Raw genomic sequence first — 20,727 nt, 5'->3', positions numbered from 1 at the left:
TATTATGTAGTACTAAGGAGTAAAGGACTATCTGCTTTCTGAAGAGGAGCTGATGTACGCCACATATAGACGGAAATAATGTTCTGAATTTGCAGAATTTAGATTTACATGATACTAGTCTCCAACCTCTACTCAACCAATGGGAGTTAAATTTTGCTGCCACTAACAGACATAGTTCCTAGGCAGTTCATTGTTGTAATTTAGGTATAATATTAACTTTTACAGTGCCTTTATAATATTTCTTTTACAGTAAAGAAAAATTGAGGGATGTTCTGCAGATTTATTTTTTTCTGTAATGCTAGTTTTCTCTCTAGATAATGGCTTGAATATTTTATTCCATGCTCTTGGTAATTTGAACTTCTGCTCCTGTGAAGTTGTCTCTATATCTTTCCAGCCAGCAGATACCCCACTCTTGCCAAATGGCCTCTGAAAATACTCAGCTTTTTCTCTCATTCTTAGTGTTGTTTTGTTTTTTTTTAATTAAAAGTTAGTATTAGTTTGACACTACAGAGCTGCACTATGCCCTGCTCCTTATGATCAAACAAAACCTCTCTTTTTCTGTGGTGTTAATTGAACTACTAAAGATGTTAGAGCAGGACAGTGGAATATTTTTGTGGCATGATCTGTACAAGAAATTCTACTTGAACCAAATAAAAGAACGTGAGATGGAGCACAGCTTTACTGTAAAACTACATATTAACCTCTCTCACTCAATTTTTTTTGCAATAGCACTATCAAAATAACTCAGTATTTCCTTTCTACACAGGTGCTCAAGTTGTTGACAGAAGTCTTAAGTCTAGTAAATTTCAGGAGAAGAATATTGGAGCTTTCCAATATTTATCAGGTAAGGCTTATTAATTAAGATTCTAGAAGTATTATAAATTATTGTCACTGTTTTACAAATGTCTTAAAATATCTGTTTTATAGAAGAACTTATAATGAAAAAAATTAAAAGGAATAAGCTATCCAGAGCAATCTTTTTGATGCAAAAGGCTGCACAGAAGTTCCCTGAAGAGTTAACTGCTACTTCCCAAAGGCAGCTACTGGAGGTAATAAGAAAAATCTTATGATAGAAATTCTTTGTCATTAGCACAGTTTTTCGTCTTCTGTGTAATTAAGACAGGGAATACTAGTTCTTATAAAAACAAGAAAAATGGAGAACTTGAGGGTCATTGTGTGTTTTTAACTTCTATTGTCAATTTTTTTCCTGAGAAATTTCATTATGATGAAAGAATAAAGTGACCTTAAAACAAGGAAGGAGCATATCCCCAAATTTTGTGCATGCATGAAAACTGCAGGAAACCTGAGAGAAGATAAGATCTTTCCTTCTACACTTAATCACCTAGACTTTGCAGTTATGAACCTATATCTTGCCAAAATGTCATTCAGGTTTCCTTATTGTAATCTTCAACATTGTTCTTCTTCCAAGATCTCTAAGTTTTCTTAAAATACTTTGGCTGGTGATGATGACATGGAATTTATTTTATTCTTTCTGAATAAACAGTTTAGATACTGGGATTTTGTAATTTTTTGGTGCTAGAAGTAGATTCTTCCTGGGCTCATTTCAGTCTCTTGAAATCAATGAGAGTATTTCCACTGACCTTTGTGCCAGCATCTGTCCATGAAAATTGCCTGCTGAAAATTTTTGAATAATAAAAATTTTAACAGGGTTTAAATTTTTTTATAGCCTATACAACAGATAACAGAATCTGCAATTTTCACTATATAATATATAAAAGAGTATTTTAAACAAGAAGTTACTAGAAAGTGTTTTTCTTTTAAGTACCACAAATTTGGAAGCATGATAATTAATACATACATTTATTACATCAGAAGAATGCAAAAACTGGATCCGAAAAGTCATACATTAAAAATCTCTCTCATATATTTGTAAAATATATGTTATTTATGAATATCATAAATATATCAGATGTTGGGATATGGTATGAAATTTGGAACTGTAGTCACCAATGAAGACTTACAAGAAGTTACCAAGAAATGTGTGGTTATCCCAAAGAAACATTTACTAAGCTCTTACACTGACCTTCACTACATTTTGCTTCTGTGCACTTTTCACCAAGAAAGATGTAGTTAAAAAAATATATCTGCAGCTAGTTGCCAGAAAATATCAGAATTCACTTTGTTTGACAAACGTAGGATGAGCTCTTTTGATATTTGTTTTATGATGAAATATTTAATTATATGCTCAATAATTTTCCTGCTTGAGGTGAATGGTGCTCACTTGATAAACAGCAAATCCATGCTTTTATTTTAATGCTTTTGCTTTTTTTATTGTAGAGTTCTATATAGAATTACTTGCATCTTCTGGTCTTTTCTACTGTAATCAGCACAATATGCTACAAATCTGTTCTTGTTGTGTAGCAAAATTTGAAGCAGTTTATTTTATTTTGAGATGCATACAAATAAGCATTTCTTATGCAGTAAACAACTGAGTAGGTATGGAATCTTTTGAATATATGTGTATACTCAATTATCTCAAACTGCTTAATGAGCATTGTGCAGCCTTCCATTTTTATTATTTCTTTCACAGCTGTTTAATTCTTCCTTCCTTTCCTATATGTCTAGTTGGACATGTAAGTCTTTACAGAATTGGATACACTGGTAGTTCTCATTGGCCAGTTGTAAAATCGAATTAATGCGATTAAGTTAATACCATGGTGCTAGTCTGTGACAACAGAGGCAGGGATAACGTGTTTTATTTCAGGTCAAGCATTTGGGGTTTTTATGGTGACATTTGGCTTCTTCAACCATAAGATTACTTGTTGGAGAGGATGAAAGTTTGGTAAGAAAGTTTCACAGGTATGTAGGCTTGGCAGAAAGATCTCTGAATGTAGAAACTGGGGATGAGATAGAAATGAAAGCAAGTTTTGATATAGAGTAAAAGATGTTTTGCTGAAACACTGATCGCTGAGTAACTGAGAAGGCAAAGGTTGGAGATGAGTTGGAAGGAGATTTTTATGAATAGGACAAAGGTATGTGACTACAAACAAAGACACATTTTTCACCAAGTAAATAAGTCTCAAGAAGAGCATAAGTAAATAGAAAACATGTCTTTACCAAAAAGAGAGATATCGCAGGCAAACAAGAAATGTTGATGTAGGAAGAAGAAAAGAGGTCTGAGAATTTTCCATTGTAAGCTTAAATTGTAACTTACTTACTCCTGTGATTGGATAATAATGACTATAATATGGTGATGGTAGTAGTTATGATAGGCTATAGGCAAATGTAAAGGTGTTGTGTATGGTGCTTATTGGTTGTTATGTATTAAGATACTCTGCAAAGAAAAGTATATAATGCTTTGTAACTTGAACAGAAAGCGGCTTCAGGTGTGCCTACAGCTGGAGCTGGCAGCTGTAGGGCTGGCTCTGGATACCCACTCCCTGAAATGCTGTAACTTTGCCTATGCAAGAAACAGCTTTCAAGAGAGCCTGACAGTGCAGACAGCCTTCGTGAACCTTTCTCCTATAATTACTCTTGTTCATCTTGCAACACTGCCGCATTTATTATCTTCCAAGTTCTACAATTACTGAAGTACAGGTCATGCAGTACCACTCAGTCACAACACTATCTTTACTCGACCTGGGAGCATTTCTGCCCTTGCATTAATCAGAAATATGTCCTCAGACAAGAATGAGTCCATGATTCTTTTAATTAAAAATTGTATCATAGGACAGCTTATCATGAAGGAGTATATTTTTAAAGGAAGCAATGAAGCTTTAAACTACTGATTGCAAAAGTTGAATGGTTGTGTGATGGAAAGAGTCACTCTGTATCTTGTTCTTTATCTTATATCCTTCCTTTAATGTGTCCCATTAGGGTGGATGCAACCCTAATCTAAAGGGGGAGACAGTGGGGAGGAGTGGTAGGGCTGTGAAAATGATTAGCTAAGCAAAAGGCTCTATTAAATCTTAGCTCTCTGTTTCACTCATTTGACCATAAATCTGTAATCTTTTAATAATTTTTGAACATGAGCTTCCAGGCTTACTCAAGCTGTGATCTGACCTGCTGTGGTGTAGTCTTCTAAATGTATGAGGACAGAAACAAGGAACTGTTAAGGTGCAAGATTTTAGGACTGTCACTGATTTGCCAATATCTTGGAGGGTTTTTTCAGTTTGTCTTCCAGACTCAGCTCAGCCTAAATCCGTAGTCCAGTGCAGGGTACTAAAAGGCTTCAAATAAAATTTCTAGTTCTAGGAATATATCATTTCTTGTCTCTACAAAAAATGTAATCCTGGTTCATCTCTGGGAGTTGGCCTTTTTGGCTTTGGTATGCACTGAACAGCTGCCACAAGTCAAGATGCAGAAGTACTAAGTTCTTAATATTAGATTTCCAAGTTAAATTTCTCTTGAACTGACAATGAAATCAAGGTGAAGAAACCAACCAATTTGCTATTCAGTCAAGTAAGAAAATAGTGTACCCTTGATCTCCAGCCAAATGGCCACATAATCACTGTGTACAGGGGGTTCCTACATCTTTGCAAGACTAATAGACTGTCAGTCAGCTTTAAGCTGTCTACAGCTAACAAAGTGAAAAATGGCTTAGCCCTACTTTTTCTGGACCCATATTCTCCTCCTTTTTCTTCATTTCTAGACTTTATTTTTTCCCTCTGTTTCTGAAGTACAAAAAATCAGTCTAACCGCTTCCACAGCTCCTTCAGAAATTCCACAGATTAGGTTTCCAGCTCTCTCCTAAATAGGAGTTGATATCTTTTTTGTTTCTTGTTGGAGTTAATCACTGGCTGGCACTAATTGCTTACCAACATTATTTGTGATCACTCTCTTTTTTCCCACAGGTTCTTCCAAATCTGGGTATGCCTCTTTCATAGGCAACCCGGCATTCTCTAATTGTGAAATTAATCTGCATATGTAATCTTACACAAAGTACTGTTCATCCTGATTTAGGATGTAGGATAATATGAAAAGCTGCTGAAAGTTTTCTACATAGCAGTGAAATTTTCTATGACAATTTGAAAATAATTTTTAAATTTTAAATCTGTCTGATTGTTGTATTTTAATAATTTTCCCTTTTGTTTTCATTTCAATCATAGGAAGCACTAACTTTAATTGAGCAAGTTGAAGCTGAACAAAGTGCATTGTATCGCAGTCTCAAAGAAGCTATGAGCAGCAGGAAAAAAAGCAGGACTCCTCCTCCTCCTCTGTTACTTTCTAGATCACATTGCTCCATGACATTTAAACCAGCCCCATTTGATTCATATATTCAGGTAATGTTTTTCATGATGACTGCATAAAAAATAACTAAACAATACACAAGAGAAAAACTTGTTTCAACACATTTTTCTCTGTTCCTGAGAAGATTATGTTATTCTGACTTAATTAAGTATCCCTTTTTTTTTCCTCTGTGAGTCAGTTTTCCTCTGTGACTCACTGTTTTGATCTTCACATTTGCATAAAACTTTTTTAATCTCATGCATCATGTTCCTTGGTGCTTCTGTTCTCCAGTACTTATTTATTCCACTTATCAAAAGTTCGTCTTCTGTCTTAGGGGTTGACATACTCCTAGTTACCCTCTGAAGAGATGCAAGACTTGCATCATATGATGCAAGAAAGTAGCACACTGAAGTCTCTGTTAATGAAATGTTGAACTGACGTAGTTCAGGTGGAAATAATCCACTTTCTGTTGAACTTGTAGAGTCACAGAATTGTGTGGATCATAGAGGATATTAGGAGAGGTCTCTTGTCCAACCTGCTGCTCGAAGTGGGCTTGGCTATGAGATTAGATGAGTTTGCTCAGAGCTTTATGCAGTCAGTTCTGAAAACTTCCAAGAATGGAGACAGCTTCTCTGGAAACTGTGTTCCAGCAGGGCAACATGTTCATAGGAAAACTATTTTTCTTATGTACATGTGGAATCTCCCTTGCTTCAATTTAGGTCTATGGCTTGTCCTCCTCCTACCATGCATGCACTACTGTGAAAAGTAAATGGGATCTACTCCTCTCCCTTCCTCTGCTAATCAAGTAATTTTATCACAGAGGCCAGGAATGGTGGTCAGCCCTGATTTGCCCTTGGTAAATCCATCCTGACTGTTCCAAATTGTCTTATTCTCTTTCCCTTGTCCAGAAAGGATTCAAGTAGGCTGAAGTATGAAAATTACACTAGCTGCAGCTTTCTTGAGAGAGAAGCTTCCGTATTTTGCAAGCTTCTTCAAAATAATCTTGTGTATAAACATGGTAGAAACTCAAATCTTATTAATAGTGCTAAGAATGTTTCTGTGAACAGTTGTTTCAGAACCTGCAGTTTTATTGCAGTTTTTTAGTGAACTTCAAATAGATTAAGTAGGGAAAATTTTATTCTTTTTATCCTGACTGAATATAAAATAAAAATTTAAAAAAATCTTTAAAATTTGGTGGTTTTGTTTTGGTAAGTGTTCAAACTTCATTTTCTTTGATACATTTTGTTTGTCATTTTAAGAGTGAGTGCAGCATCTTGGGCCGCTAGATGGCGAAATATGATTATTATTCTTATAATTTGAGCCCAGCTAGTCTGGAAGAATTTTTTTATCTGAAATTACACATAGCTGTTGAGCAGACAGAGAGGGTATTTTTTTATGTAGAAGTTATTATCTGAATACTTAGGATTTAGTTATTTTCTTAGGATAAATTTATGCCTAGGATTTAATTAGACATATATAGTTCTTGTACTAGGAGTCAAAATACCTCTGAAATTTTTAGATCTTAAGGCTCATTTGCTGAAAATAATCTCCTCAATTTCAATAACACTTTGTGAAAAACAGTCAAGAGGGGAACACCAACAAATGTCATCATTTAGACTTCTGTAAGGCCTTTGATATGATCCTACATGACATCCTGATCCCCAGATTGAAGAGACATGGATTTGATGGATGAATAGCCATTCTGTGGATAAGGAATTGGCTGGATGGACACAGCCAGAGTTGTAGTCCATGGTTCTATGTCCAGGTAGTGAATGGTGATGAGTGGGGTCCCTCAGAGCTCAGTCTTGGGACTGGTGCTCTTCAGTACCTTCATCGATGACACAGACAGTGAGACGGAGTGCAGCCTCAGCAGGGTTGATGACAGGAAGCTGAGCTCTGCAGTTGACACAACAGAAGGAAGGGATGTCATACCTGCATTTCTTTTGCCTGATTTTAAGGATCTGTCCTCAAGCAGTTTGCTGAATCAGAACCTGATGCCAACTTTAGAAGAATACTATTGCAAGGATCAAATAATGGATCTAGATGACTTTAAATCTGTGAGCTATAGAGTTTGTGCTTTGGGATAGCTTTGAGGAATAGGGTAACTCAGGGTGGGGTTAGGATAATGGAGAATCATCTGTTTTTATTGCCACTGTAGTATATCTAGTTCTCCAGCTAAATAAATTAATTGATGTTTTTAGTGCAGTTAGACTAGACTTTTTTATAACTAAGCTGAGGTTTTTTGCAGAGACTGTTTTCACAAAATTTTTACATTCTACATTAGGCAAAACTTGGAAATAATACTGTGCATCAACTAATTTTGTTCTCATTTTCTTCAAAGGTTTCATGGTACTGTATTTTGGGCTCTGTAGCAGGAGGAAGTAATACAAAAGTAAGGTTAAATAGCAATAAACTTCAAAATTCAGGAGAAGAGGTAAGACAGAGGTAAAACTTGTTTAGGTAATTCGCTCTTCCTCTAAAAAAACCCAGCTCCCTAAATCTTTCTATCTGACGTATTTTTTTAAATAATGTAGCTGGCTAAGCCTTTGACAAACTCTTCTATCTTACACCAGAAAACTTCCAGGAATCTTCTTGAATAATAAATTAAATTACTCAAAAGCTTCAAGTTAAAAAAATCTGTCTCTTGTTATAACTATGTTTTTTTGGGTGATATCTAAGAAATGCAAAAGTAAAAGAAAGCATATGAAATATTTTTAGAGTGTGCTCCAGACACTACTCTTTCCAGAAATTCAAAAAAAGAGAAATTATAAACAGATTATTATTCATTTTCTTCTTAATTGTGTAATTTCTATCAGCTATTTCTTCTAAACAAGACATTGCCTTAGTTAATTCTGGCATCATGATAATATAACTCTTTCAATAACCTTCACATTCAGACACAGTTTATTTCTAAGTTCATGCTCTTTCCCTTTCATGTTGTGAACATGTGGTATGGTGAATCATCCCACACATCTTTAATTACTGATGACTGATCATGTTGACTGTGTTGGTACTCTTACATTATTTATTCATTAAAATTTGACGTTTAATTTTTTGAATTTTTTTTGTTTGGTTGATTGGCTTGGTTTGGTTTTGAATTTTTAGGTAGGCTTTATTTTTTCCTTTGGATCACATTCTGATGTTTCTGCACAGACTGAGAAGGTTCTGGTTTTCATTCACTTATGCCTGCTATTGCATTGTCCTGCTGAATGACAGCAATGAATGATCCAAATACTGGGCATTTTGTGATTTAAGAAAGGAGCAAGAAAGCTTCAGCATATCCTCCTCAGCAGACTTTTCTGTAGTCTAACACCTCATTGATCAACTCAGTGATCATATTTATATCTGGAAATCTGCATGAAGAGCTCTGTTCTTTGCAGGACAGGTCTCTTTTGTGCTTTGTGACGGAAGAATGATCTTAAACTTTTTTGCCTGATGTTGCAAGCTTTCCTGGCTTTGTAAGCAAGCCCTATGCTAACACTGATAGACTTGTCTTTGGTGATGGAGGGGGAATCTTCCCCTTTGCACATGTTCCCCTGGCTCCTCCCCTTAAAGGAAAGTGTATGAAAAGAGAAGGCGTGTATAGGTACTGGCAGTAGAGACTTGATGTTATTATTGATACTCTGATCATCAAATCCAGAAAATCAAGCTTCCTGTACTGTTCTGTGAGTTAGTTTCAGTATACCATCCTGTACTAGGTGTATTAAGGGTTTGACAGGTGACTTTTACCCCACTGCCAGCTTTTTTTTTTTTCTCTGAATTTGCTGCAGTCCATCCAAGCCACTGACCATCTTCGCTCTGACAGGCACTGGAGACATACAGACCTGAGGTTAACCATATGCCTCTGGAATGGAACTGCTCTTTGCTTTAGGATACGCATTTGCAAAATACTGATCTGCAGACAAATTCTCTATCTGCTGACTCCAAGAAAAAAATTTAGAATTCTTGGGGATTGAATTCTCTATCAACGTATCATAAAGGGATGTTGCAGACTGTTGTACACTTATTTCTGGTCTGCTGGTTCAGCCCCTGCATCTGAAGGGATTTCTGTTGTTCAGAGGTCTCCTTATGAAGGCCAGACTGTGTTTGAATAAGAGCATTGTGTTGATGCTGTGTTATGATCTCGAGTCTCATGTTATCCTTCCATCACTGGGACTTGTTTCTTTTTTCAAGACTCTTGAAGTCTTCAAATCTTCCTTGTGTAGGTTGTCTTGGTTACAGAGAGGAAGGTGGAAAATCCTCTTAGGAGTGAGCCATGATGTTAAAGTGTAGGTACACAATTACTTGAAGGAAAAATGAAGATCTTGAAAGTATGTTGTTTGCTTCACAAACTCCAAAGTGCTGTTAATAGTGCTGGAAGGACCAGAGATATCTCTGCCCATATCTAATACAAGAAGGTGGCATGAAGGAGAGCAGTATGGTCTTTCTCTGGAAACACAGTTCAGGGCCAGAATGTATCAGCTCAATGACTGCAAGCTTGAACTATCACTGTGGGAATGTTCAAATGGACACAAGTATCTTAGAAAAACATCAGGTCTGGTACTTAACAGTTCTCTTAGGTTATGTGCCCTGTATATGCATCAGCAGTCCAGAGAAAACGGATGCTTTTTTTCACATATCATTTCACTGTTTTCTCATAGTTTTCAAGAATTTAATACAAGAATCTAGTACATGACACGCTGTTAACCTAGATTGTTCTTTGATTGTATCCAAGCCCATTAAATAGTTGTTTAGAAATAAAAGTTTAGAATTTGAGATTTGTTTTAGATATGTACAGTGGGTGTAACTAGAAAAATATTTTTGTTGGTAGATACCAGCAGATGGGAAAAGCCTCTTGGAAGTACAAGGCTTAGATGCCAATGAGAAATACGTATTTGCCGTCGCAGCATATTCTTCAGATGGAAAACTTATTGGTGATGCCGTTGGGCAAATGACTAAGCCAATTCTTGCTTATCCACCCCTTTCTGCTACTACTGTTCGAGCATATCTAACTCAGGTAGGGTTAGAAGATAATAATGAACACCTCCTTTAATTTGGCTGTAATTACTTGTTTTCAGTGGTTGTTCTAAAACTGCATCTGGTAACAACTTGAGACCTTCTTGCCAAAAGCTTGATAAGCACAAATCATAATTTTAACATAAAAAATAGGGTATCTACATAAATTGATTCTTAATTCGGAAATGTCAGGTTTAGTGGAAGGGACTCTCTCAGCTAGTTTTCTTACCCATCTCTGTTTTTCAGTCTGCATTTAACTTCTTTCTTCTTTTTTTTGTAATTTTTTTCTTTTTCATTTTTGTGATTGAGACCAAGTACTAGAAATCATCTTACTAGTCATTAAGGAATTAAAAGTATTATTGAACTTAACAGGTATTAGTTTTGTAATACCTTGTGAAAGACCACAAAGGTTGTCAGATCTTCATCATAATTTTCTGTGTTCTTACTAAAGGATGTTTAAAACAGATTGAGACACAGAGAAAAGTGAAATTGTCTAGCCCTATAGATAGATCATGGGGAACAGTTAGAAGCTTTCCTAAAATATTCCAGTGTAAGATGTATCTGCATGAATTTATGCCTACTTGTTGGCTTAGTTTACATCCCGTTATTCAGAGCAGGAGTGCCTTCTGCAGTATTAGCAAAAGTAAAATGAACCTAGAGGAATTTATATGCCTTCAAAAAGTGCAGCACAATATTCCACACAGGGCTGTTAGAGCATTGGTCAACAGTCAAGGAACTCCCCTGCTTTCTCTGATGCTAAATCTGAACCACACTAATATTAGTAGAATCCAATTGTTGCTACATGTATTTTATTCAAATATGTCAGAATACTCTTAAGAGGAATTGTAAATTTACATGTTGTGGGGAGTTTTGAAAACTTCTTTATCCTATAATTATATCTGGCTTGGTTATTTGATGAACGTGTCAACTCACTGTTTGTTTGTTTTGTAGGTAGCCTATCAGACTGGCAACTTTAGATTGGCCAGAGCAGCATTTTCACCAATGTGGGATTATTTTGTTTCAAATTCTTCTCCACTGCCTCCCAACGAAGCTGTTATTTCTGCAAGTAGTAATTTGACTATATCTGAAAAAAGGTAATTGGTGAAACACAATTAAAATAATAGTTAATTAATTATCTATAATTATTTTCTAATTATAGATGTGCACATTTTATTTAGAAGAGTTCCAAGTTGTGGAATTTTGTTCAGGATTGTGATATCAAAAACTTTCTGAAAAAAATGTTGTGAAATTTGTTGTAAAAATACAGTGGCTTATAATTAGTAGAGGATTTTTGTTATTTATGGAACTGCTAACATTTACACACCTAATTCTTTATAATGGCTGTTTTCTTAAGGTAATTGGGAAACATTCTAAAGTGGGTACTTGTTTTGTGTGATGCATTTTCATATGAAAAACGTATAATATGCACTGGGTTCTTGACTTTCCAATTAAGGGAGCAATAGATCTCAGAAACCGTGAAAATTTTGTCAAGAACACCAACCAAAATAGGTAATGCTTGCTAATTTTGTTTTGGGGTGGCTATATAATGTGCCAATAATCTTTGCTGATGCTAAAGGGCTTTAGAGATATTTAAAATTAATTCTTCTATAAAAAAATTTCAGATGTTCAACCATAATATTATATAAGTTTTTCATAGCCCAGCTAGAAATTTTGTGGTTGCATTTACTGAAATTCAATAGATCCAGATTTGGAAATACATCAAAACTTAATTTATTCCCAGATAAAAGAAATTTTTATGAAATAATAGACATGAAATATCATAAGAAAACTAGTTTTAAATGTAAGTCAGCTATTTATGATTTGATAATGAATTAACATCATTGATAATGAATACAAATCATCAACTTCACTGTCTGCCCTTCAAGTGCCACCACGTGTCTGATACTAGGCATACAAATGCACCAAGGTTCTTGATGTTACATGCCATAGCCATAGAAGCACTTGGGATTTACACACAACCTGTGGACTGCATTGATGCCAGCAGATAACCACTACACATCCTATTTCATGAGTACCCCTGGCCTAGGCAACACAGCAGGAATAGTCATTGTGCTGTTTTTTACATCTGTTTTTTCAGGGTTTTTTTGAACACATCCAGCTCTAGAGATAACATTGAAATGAGTCTGTTTTCAGATAAATCAGATGAAGGCAGAAAATTTTAAGTAGCTGTGCAATGCAGTTTTGGCATTTTGCTTTTCTGACAGTTATGGCCAAGCCTCTTTTTTTTTTTTCTTTACAATTAACATGGAAGATTCTCACAGCTGCGATATCAGGCAGTTTCAGTTTGACTGACGAGTAGGTAAGAAATTGTACTCGCTAAAGGCACAGCAGAGGGAGCCTGAAGGAAAGGAAACCTGTGTTTCCAGCCAGAAGCCCTGGTGGTGGTATCTTGGTAATGTCAAGTGTGTGAATGTGTCTATTTGATCTTCCTTCTCGATTTTCAGTCTCTTTCAGGAAATACAATCAAGGGGAAGAAGGAATTTATTTCTTGTACTTCAAAATCATAGGATTTTTCCTGTAACAAAAATATAAAAAAATACAGCAAGTACAAATGCCTGCCTGTCCCCAGGGAAGAGAAAAAACCGACCACAAAACATCTTGACAGAAAAGCAGGCAAAAGAAAAGAGATTCTTTTGAGACTTGTAATACAAGACATAAGTTTTGAAAAGGAGTCTGTTAGTAATACTTAGTAATGGACTTCACAACTGCATGTATCATTCAATGTGTAAAAGGAGACAGTGAAAATAAATAAGCTGTAGCACCTGAAGTTTTCAAAGAGTTCAAAATTAGTTTCACTGGATTAGGTGATACAAACAAGGAAAAGTTGTCTTAGATTAGTAGAATGTGGACAGCAATTTCAAAAGGAATCTTACTTTTATTTATTATGTTTTTAATTTAGAAATTTTAAGCAATTTTTTCAGTTTTGTATATAAATCTTGTTTCCAGAAGAAGCTATAGTAATCCTTTTTGTCCATAATTTTAAAACTAAAAACTTTATTTTATTATAATGCAGTTTCAGGCATGCAAGATCTGAATAATGATGAACATGCTTTTACTGTTCTTTTGCTTTTGTATTTTGTAGGTTACGTTTTGAAGCTGTATCTCAGACTTCTCCTATTACCTTGCACCTCTTTTTGAGGAATATGTTTGCTGTCTCTGACATTAACATCATGGAAGGAGCGCTCTTCTGTGATTCCATCTGTTCCAATGAGATATTTTATAAGGAGCAAGTATGTGTGATTTAAAATAATATACTGGATTTGATTTTACTTTTTCATCAGCCTTATTTCATCATTGCAAGATAGATGTTGCAATCAACTAGTCCTGTTTCCAGAATTCTCCATTATCTGTGGGTTTTCTTTCTGAAGTATATCAGAAACTGTTGATTGTTTACATCCCGCTGGAACGATGGTTCCTGAATCAGTTATTGCCTAATCCAAAGCCCACTGATTCCTACTGAGGAAGGATTTTTCTTAACTTCAGTGGTGGTAGACTATAATTTAAGAAAGAAGTATAATAATTGTTATTTTTAGCCTACTAAGATGTACCTCAAATGTTTAATTTTAAATATTTATGCTATTAAATACATATACTTTAATTAAGATTTGCCTTCTAATAGGGTTTTATAGTTTTAATATACTAATACTTTATTTCAGACATTTTTATAGTATAATGGCATGTTAAAGAAAAAAAAAGCCTCTTTCTCTTTTATTTGGGTAGTCAAGCTTTGCCTCTGGTTTTATTGCATTCCTGTTGTATTCCTTTCTTTGCTGAAGTACTTGTAAAAAATGTGAGCAGTTGATTACTCAGTGACTTTACTGGATTAACTTGCACTAGCCAGGACTGCAACAGGTAACTTGAAGGGAAAGGAAGGAATTATCCTTCCCTTACCTACTCTGAGAGGCTGGCATGTGAAATTTCCACTCCACATTTTGAGGTTATTAATCAGACTCAATTTGTAAGTTTTATGGGCAAACTCAGAGGGCACACTTAGATCAAGAGCAATCATTTCTTTTAGAATCAGGAATAATGTGTTTTTTAATATACTTCTAACAGGTGTCAATGTAAATTCATTTTGAAGCTTTTATCTTACTTGCTGCTTATCCTGCTTTTTAAACTGCAATAACATTTGTCTTCTTCCACTCTCAAATGATTTGAAACAACAGAATGCATATTTAAATCAAAATGTGTTTTGCTTTTACAGGTTGCAAGATTATCAGAATGTGAAAGAATGGCTGTGGCAATTGAACTTAGCAACTGGTTGAACGATGCAAGTTACTCCCTGCAGTCTGTTGTACAATGTTACGGCCTCCTCGCCCCACTGATTTATCACAAGATTTTTTTAGTGCCAGTAGTTCAGGTGAGAGCATTGTAAGACAAAGCAGCTGTCAAGTCCTGCAGTTATGGTGATTCAAATTAAACTTATAATAGACAGTTGGAGAGCTAAATATCTAGGCTTCGACTTCTTAACAGCTGATGAAAGAAAAGCCTTTTATAATTTTATGTGTCCCCAATGCATGTAGGTTCGGTGTAAGCTGCACACATTCCGCTCTCAGATACGGAGAGGTAATTGCCGTATTGATTCTTTCTTTAGGGTGACTGATGGTATTTTAAACTGTAGCAGAATCTACTATACAACTTCTACATGAATGTTATTTACAGATGGCAATTTTGAGGAAAGAAAAGCAGCATTTGCCTGTGTTTCTGTGGTTTTAGTTTTTTTTTAAATTTGGAATGTTTGCTTCATATCCAGTTTTGTTTTCTTCTTAAAGAAAAGAAAGCTATTCAGTGTTTTGATAATGCAGTCTTCAGTTTTCAGGCATGTGCTCCTTTCCAGAAGCAAGCACCCTCTCTTTGAAAACAGAGTACCTGAATCCTTCCCTGCCACTTATGAAGCAGATGTGTTTTATAGATTCAGTACGGATACAGTGGAAACATGCAAATTTTTCCCTGTAATTAGGTAGCCTTTTTAGGTGGCAGCAGTAAGAGTGTATTCACTCTGTGAGAAAGCATGAGGTGACTGCACTGCAGGTGAGACACAGACTAAAAAAAAAAAAAAAAAATCATCTATTTGAATACAGGGATAGCTTCTTGCTTAAGACGTTGTTGGCTGTGGTGACCTACTACAGGGACAACTAGCCCCTGGAAATGGCTCCTGTTTCAGATTTCTTAATTAAAGTGAAAAATAATTTAGCCACGTGTTCTTTTCATGTCTGATAGTCAAAATGGGGGAAAGAAGAATTTTATTTTTACAGCATACTGGAAATATTTTTCTTTAATTTGAAATTCTGACCATCTCAATATATTTTTAAGCAGTCCTCCAGTAGGATTATGTAGTCTTGCTGAATTAAACATTCTTGGATTTCATGTTAGTTAAATCAGCAAAAATATCCATCATGTATCTATAATTTAATATCTGGGATTTTATGTGAACATGTCATTTATTCCAAAGAGCTGTGGTTGAAATCTTGACACTGTTAAATTAAACGGAAATTTTATTACTGGCATTTGTAAAAATCCTATTCATTAGATTTCAAAGTATTTTTGAAGTTCACCATCAAATACAATAGGCTGTACAGAGGTACAAGCTTGTAAGTATGCTCCAGACTCCAAACTTTGTTTTAACCCTTGTATTTACAGATCCTCATTAAATGCTTGGCTGTCCTCCAAGAAATTCCAAGTGCTACTTTGCAAAGTAGACAGGAAGGATGTTATGAGAGTATTCAGCATATGATAGCTTGTATTTCATATCATACAGCAAAGGTATGGTGTGTATTGTTGTGCTTACAGCTTAATTTGAGATATAGCTCTTGTCATTTAGAGAAAAAAAAAGAGATTTAGTAAGCTGGCCCTCAGAATATCTTAGAGAACTAGCAATCTTAAATAGTAAAGGCATACAAATATTTATTAGTATCTTTGAATCAGTGCATTTTATATAACAATGACATTTTGACTTTTTAATATTTATTTATTCAGAAAATAGTCTATAACTATTAGTCCATGTCATTAGGTCCATATTTTATGTCATTGTGTGTATTTTTGCATTTAAGGTAGTACTATTTCCAATAAGATGTGCACATAATATATAAGTTTAAAAGTTTATTTGTTGCAAATAAGCCATATTTGTAGTTTTAATCAGATTAACGTATCTGGTTTTGTTGCTGATTAGATACAAGAGACCTTATACTGTTTAGTCTTGCATGCTGGCAGAAATAGAACACCTTGACTTTCAACCATAATATATATCTGTAGATGACATTTATGATTCAGATACTCAATCTATTTAGTGAGATAAGGAGAAGCATGGTACTGGAGTTTTTTCCTTGGGTTTAGAGACGTGCTGCACTTAAATTACTTGCTATCATAAACGTGTGATACTGAAAAAGTCAGCTTTCCTCTAGCTTTGAGTACACCTCAGCTAAGAGCTCATACTGAAGCTGAGCTCAGTATGATTGGAGGGATTCCCCTATGTTGGTGATTCCTCAGTTTGGTCTCTATAGGAGCTCAATCTCCATGCTCACCTCACAAGAGCAGATCAGTATCAAATAACCCTGAAAATTCTCTGCAAGGCCAGCATGGCTGTGAGGCCAGAAGCCAAGGACAATGCCATGGCTGGCAGAGCAGCACCTGGTAGTGAGGTTCAGCCAGGCATCCAGATTATCAGGTAAGTTTGTGGTGACAAGGCAGGTCAGATTTGAAGCTGGGAAGTCAGTCCACAGGTCAGGATAAGGCCTGGTGAAGTGGCTAGGGTCAGACAGAGCCCAGCAGGCTGGTCCATCATATAGACTGGGAATAGTCTGAGGTCAAGCTCAGAAGTTGGTCCATGGGCCAGGTGCCCAGTCTAGTGGATCCATTGCCACACCCAGGCATGGCTTGGACTGAGCTGGAGACCAGCATTCCTGCCATATAGAAACCAGCAGGGAATGTGGGCTTAGACTTGAGCTGAGAGGAAGCTCCTGGCCCCACATGCGTAGGCCCCAGCTGAATGCTCTTAGGGCCAATAAAACCTATTAGAAACCTTGATTAAGTGTTTGTTGTTGGATTCCTCAGCTAAATGACTACAGGTTATATTGCTGATTTTTTTTCCTTAGAGATAGCATTTCAACAGGGTAGCATACAGAATAGCAAAGAGGATGAGTGAATTGCAAATGCTTCTCATTAAAGCGTCGTATATGGTTTTCTTTTGACTTACAGTCAGGTCATGTACTGTATTTATCCTAAGGTAATCTATACACTTAGGATCACAAAGGCAAAGATCCTAATGTGAAGTTAGCTTGCACATAGTAGAAGCACTTGGGCCTTTAGAGCTCTATCTAAAGGAGACAAAGCCATCTAAAAACATTCGCTACACTGTTAATTTATAAATTTCGTAGTTTAAAAATAAATTTCACTACTCCTTTCACTAATACAGATGGGATTTTAAAATGTGCACTTGATACCAGAGAGGTAAATGATGATCATTTAGTTACCCTTTATATTCTTTGATAGCAGTACTGCCTGAGAACAGGGAGAGTGTCAATCACAACAATAGATACTTCTGGGTAAATCTTTCTATTCTCTGAGGAACAGGCTAAGCAGAAATAGAAGACATAGATAACGTATCTGCAATTCCAATTATTTTACATGTCTACAGTCCTGGGGTTTTTTTTATTAAAAGAAACTTGCATATTGAGTAATTAATTTCTATTTATAATATTCATGCATTTTGACAGTAATGAAATATTGCATGTTATGTAAACCAAAAAATATATAACAGATGATTCTTTAATAGGTACTACATTCATGGAAAGAGTATGAACTTGCTGTAATTATCATTAACTATGGGAAAAAATTGTTGATCTCACCAACAGTTTCACTCAGCCTGTCAGGAGATGTGAAAACTAAAGAAGCACACACTGGAAAAGAGGTAAAAGTAGTTCCTCTGGTTTTCACTTTTCTCTAAATTCTGTATTCTATTATTTTGAAGGCTAGATTTATTAAATTTTTTTTGTTCTAGAATCATGGAGTAGTTTGGGTTGGAAGGGACCTTAGAGATCATCTAGCTCCAACCCCCAGCCTTGGGCAGGGACACCTTCCACTAGACCAGGTTGCACAGCACCCCATCCAGCCTGGTCTTGAACACCTCCAGAGATGGGAAGTCCCCATGCTTGACAAAATATGCTGTGCTAAAAAAATCGGGAACACAGTTTTTGTTTCATCAGAAAAGAAAAATAATACAGTGTAGATGAAATGATAAGGTATAGATTTAGAAGACTTGGGATCTAAGCTAAATTCCACCATTGAGATGCTGGTTTTAGTTAAGTTAAAGCTAAGTTTTCATAACAAAGTATTCAATATTTCAGAAGTGTTCCTCAAGGGCATCCCATTTAGCTGCAGTGGCAAAAGCAACAGAAAATCTGAGTACTCTTGAAACAAGTCTCCTCAAACTGACAGAACCAGGTAGGTGTACTGTTGAAACACTTACCATTTTCTATGGAGTTTTCTATGGTTTATTTGTAAAAAAAAATTTACTGAAGAAGTACTTTTATTTCTTATATCTGCCATGATGAATCAGCCAAAGCAATAAAGATCTTGGTAGTGATCACCTGGTAGTGATGTGTATTCATATTTTTTGTCATTTCCAGTGGAACACTCATTTCTTCTTTCAGAGGAATATTCATTTGTGTACAATTCTGCAAATATATATGTTCTCCCAATCTGTTTCAATTGAATTCCACGTTATTTAGGCTTGCTTTATCTTCTTAAATCAGAAAATGCAGTGGCAAAGACCACTGTCCATTTATAGCTTGTCTTAATACCCTGCCAAATAGTAGTAATGGCCACTGCAGGAAATTTTAGTGGAGAAAACTCCCTGAAGAAAGTTAAGAGAAATTGTCCTTTTTGTGAAGGAATTGCATGCATACTAGTATTTAACTACCTTTTAACTCAGGAATGAATATATGAATTTTAAAATATCTTAGAGTCTGGATCAAGCACAAGAATTTTCTGGCTAATAATTCTGCCAAAGTTAGATGAATTAACAAGTAAGAATTATAAGGAAAACTTGGTTAGAACTTAAACTCAGAGACACTACTGAATTTTTCCCATTATATTTATGTGACATCTTGTACTCCTTGGAGCCTGGGTAGAATTGTAGAATAGTATTGGTTGGAAGGCATTTCTGGAAGGTATTTATTCCAACTCCCTTCTCAAACACGTACAATTAGATCAGGTTGCTCTGAGGCTTATCTGGTCAAGTTTTGAATCTTTCTGAAGAAAGAGATTTTGCAACCTTTATGGGCAACCTGTTCCAACAGCTGACCACCCTTATGGTTAGAGAGTTTTTCTTTATATGTGTTTGGAATTTTCTGATTGCCAGCTTGTTTCTATTGGCTGTTGTGCTGTCAGTGAGGACAGTCTGTCTCCACATTCCATATTCCTCCTATTAGATAGGTGTAGATTCCTCTTAGCCTTCTCTTCCCAAGACTGAATAAACCCAGTTTCCTCAGCCTCTTCTTGCTTTGTCATGCACTATAGCTCCTTATCATCTTGGCTGGCCTTCGCTTGACTTACTCCACTATGTCAGTGTCTTGTATTACAGTGTCCAAACCCAAACACAGTAACCTAGATGTGGTCTCACGAGTGCTGAATAGAGGGGAATAGTCATGTCCCCTGACCTGCTGGCCATACTGTTTGTAGTATAGCCCAGTATGCAACTGGCCTTTGCTGCGAGACCACACCACTCAAGTGCTAATTATCATCCATCATCTCTGTATATGCATTTGTTCTGAAGAGAAAGCATTCTTGTAAAAAACAGGATAAGGAATGATGGAAAAAATCCATTAATCTGTGCATTAATCCTTCATTTTTTGCTCACATTGATGCCTACATTCCTGCAGAACAAGTTACATAATGAAAGAATTCTGTAAGTTAATTGAAAATCACATTGATTACATAATAAAAAAATTAATGGACTGATCAGTTAGAAAAAACCCACATTTTCAGTAGCTGGCAAATAGTTGGTTGTTAAAGTCTGCTCTGTTGTTGAACTAGCCTATTTGTCAATAAGTTTCAGGATACAAATTGAGAAAAAGCGTTTTGATGAGGCCATGCAAAACTTGCAGCTGTCCTTAGGAATATCTGTGAATGGTTTAGGGCAATGTGCACACCTGTAGGGCATGCTGTTAAAAATGTTTTTGAAAAAGCCTTGTCATAGGAAATCCTTATAATTGAGTCAACACTTAGCATTCCATTGATGATAGTCTACAAGAAAAATGGAAAAGAGCTGAATCTGCTTCTTCCAAAGAAGAGAAAAACAAAGTATTTCACATACAGTACAATTTAAATTCTGAAATTTCAAATATTTTCCCATTGAAACATTTTTGGGACATATTTTTCTTTGTGAAAATGCTTGTTTGGAGCAACATATTTTTGAACTTGTCAAATGGGAGAGACTACTAAGAAAGGGTGTCCTAAAAAGAAAAATTTAAGAAGTCTGCTTTTCCTGCTGTCTATTTAATTGGACATTATTTACATTCAACA

At 35.6% G+C, this 20,727-nt stretch overlaps 1 protein-coding gene across 6 annotated transcripts in view; it reads left to right on the top strand.

Moving 5' to 3' along the window:
- The window catches only part of CFAP54 (cilia and flagella associated protein 54), a 107,288-nt gene that overhangs the window by 27,100 nt on the left and 59,461 nt on the right, over positions 1 to 20,727 (top strand). For all 6 annotated transcript variants that reach the window (XM_032107255.1, XM_032107258.1, XM_032107257.1 and 3 more), the window contains 11 exons: positions 767 to 844; positions 928 to 1,049; positions 5,070 to 5,243; positions 7,532 to 7,624; positions 10,001 to 10,186; positions 11,137 to 11,279; positions 13,289 to 13,436; positions 14,411 to 14,566; positions 15,847 to 15,969; positions 17,978 to 18,112; positions 18,549 to 18,645. In XM_032107255.1, coding sequence (XP_031963146.1) covers positions 767 to 844; positions 928 to 1,049; positions 5,070 to 5,243; positions 7,532 to 7,624; positions 10,001 to 10,186; positions 11,137 to 11,279; positions 13,289 to 13,436; positions 14,411 to 14,566; positions 15,847 to 15,969; positions 17,978 to 18,112; positions 18,549 to 18,645 — 1,455 coding nt within the window. The remainder of the gene's footprint in view (positions 1 to 766; positions 845 to 927; positions 1,050 to 5,069; positions 5,244 to 7,531; positions 7,625 to 10,000; positions 10,187 to 11,136; positions 11,280 to 13,288; positions 13,437 to 14,410; positions 14,567 to 15,846; positions 15,970 to 17,977; positions 18,113 to 18,548; positions 18,646 to 20,727) is intronic.

This window comes from Corvus moneduloides, chromosome 4, assembly GCF_009650955.1.
Source record: "Corvus moneduloides isolate bCorMon1 chromosome 4, bCorMon1.pri, whole genome shotgun sequence".
Taxonomy (NCBI): domain Eukaryota; kingdom Metazoa; phylum Chordata; class Aves; order Passeriformes; family Corvidae; genus Corvus; species Corvus moneduloides.
This window is presented reverse-complemented; position numbering and strand designations above follow the sequence as displayed.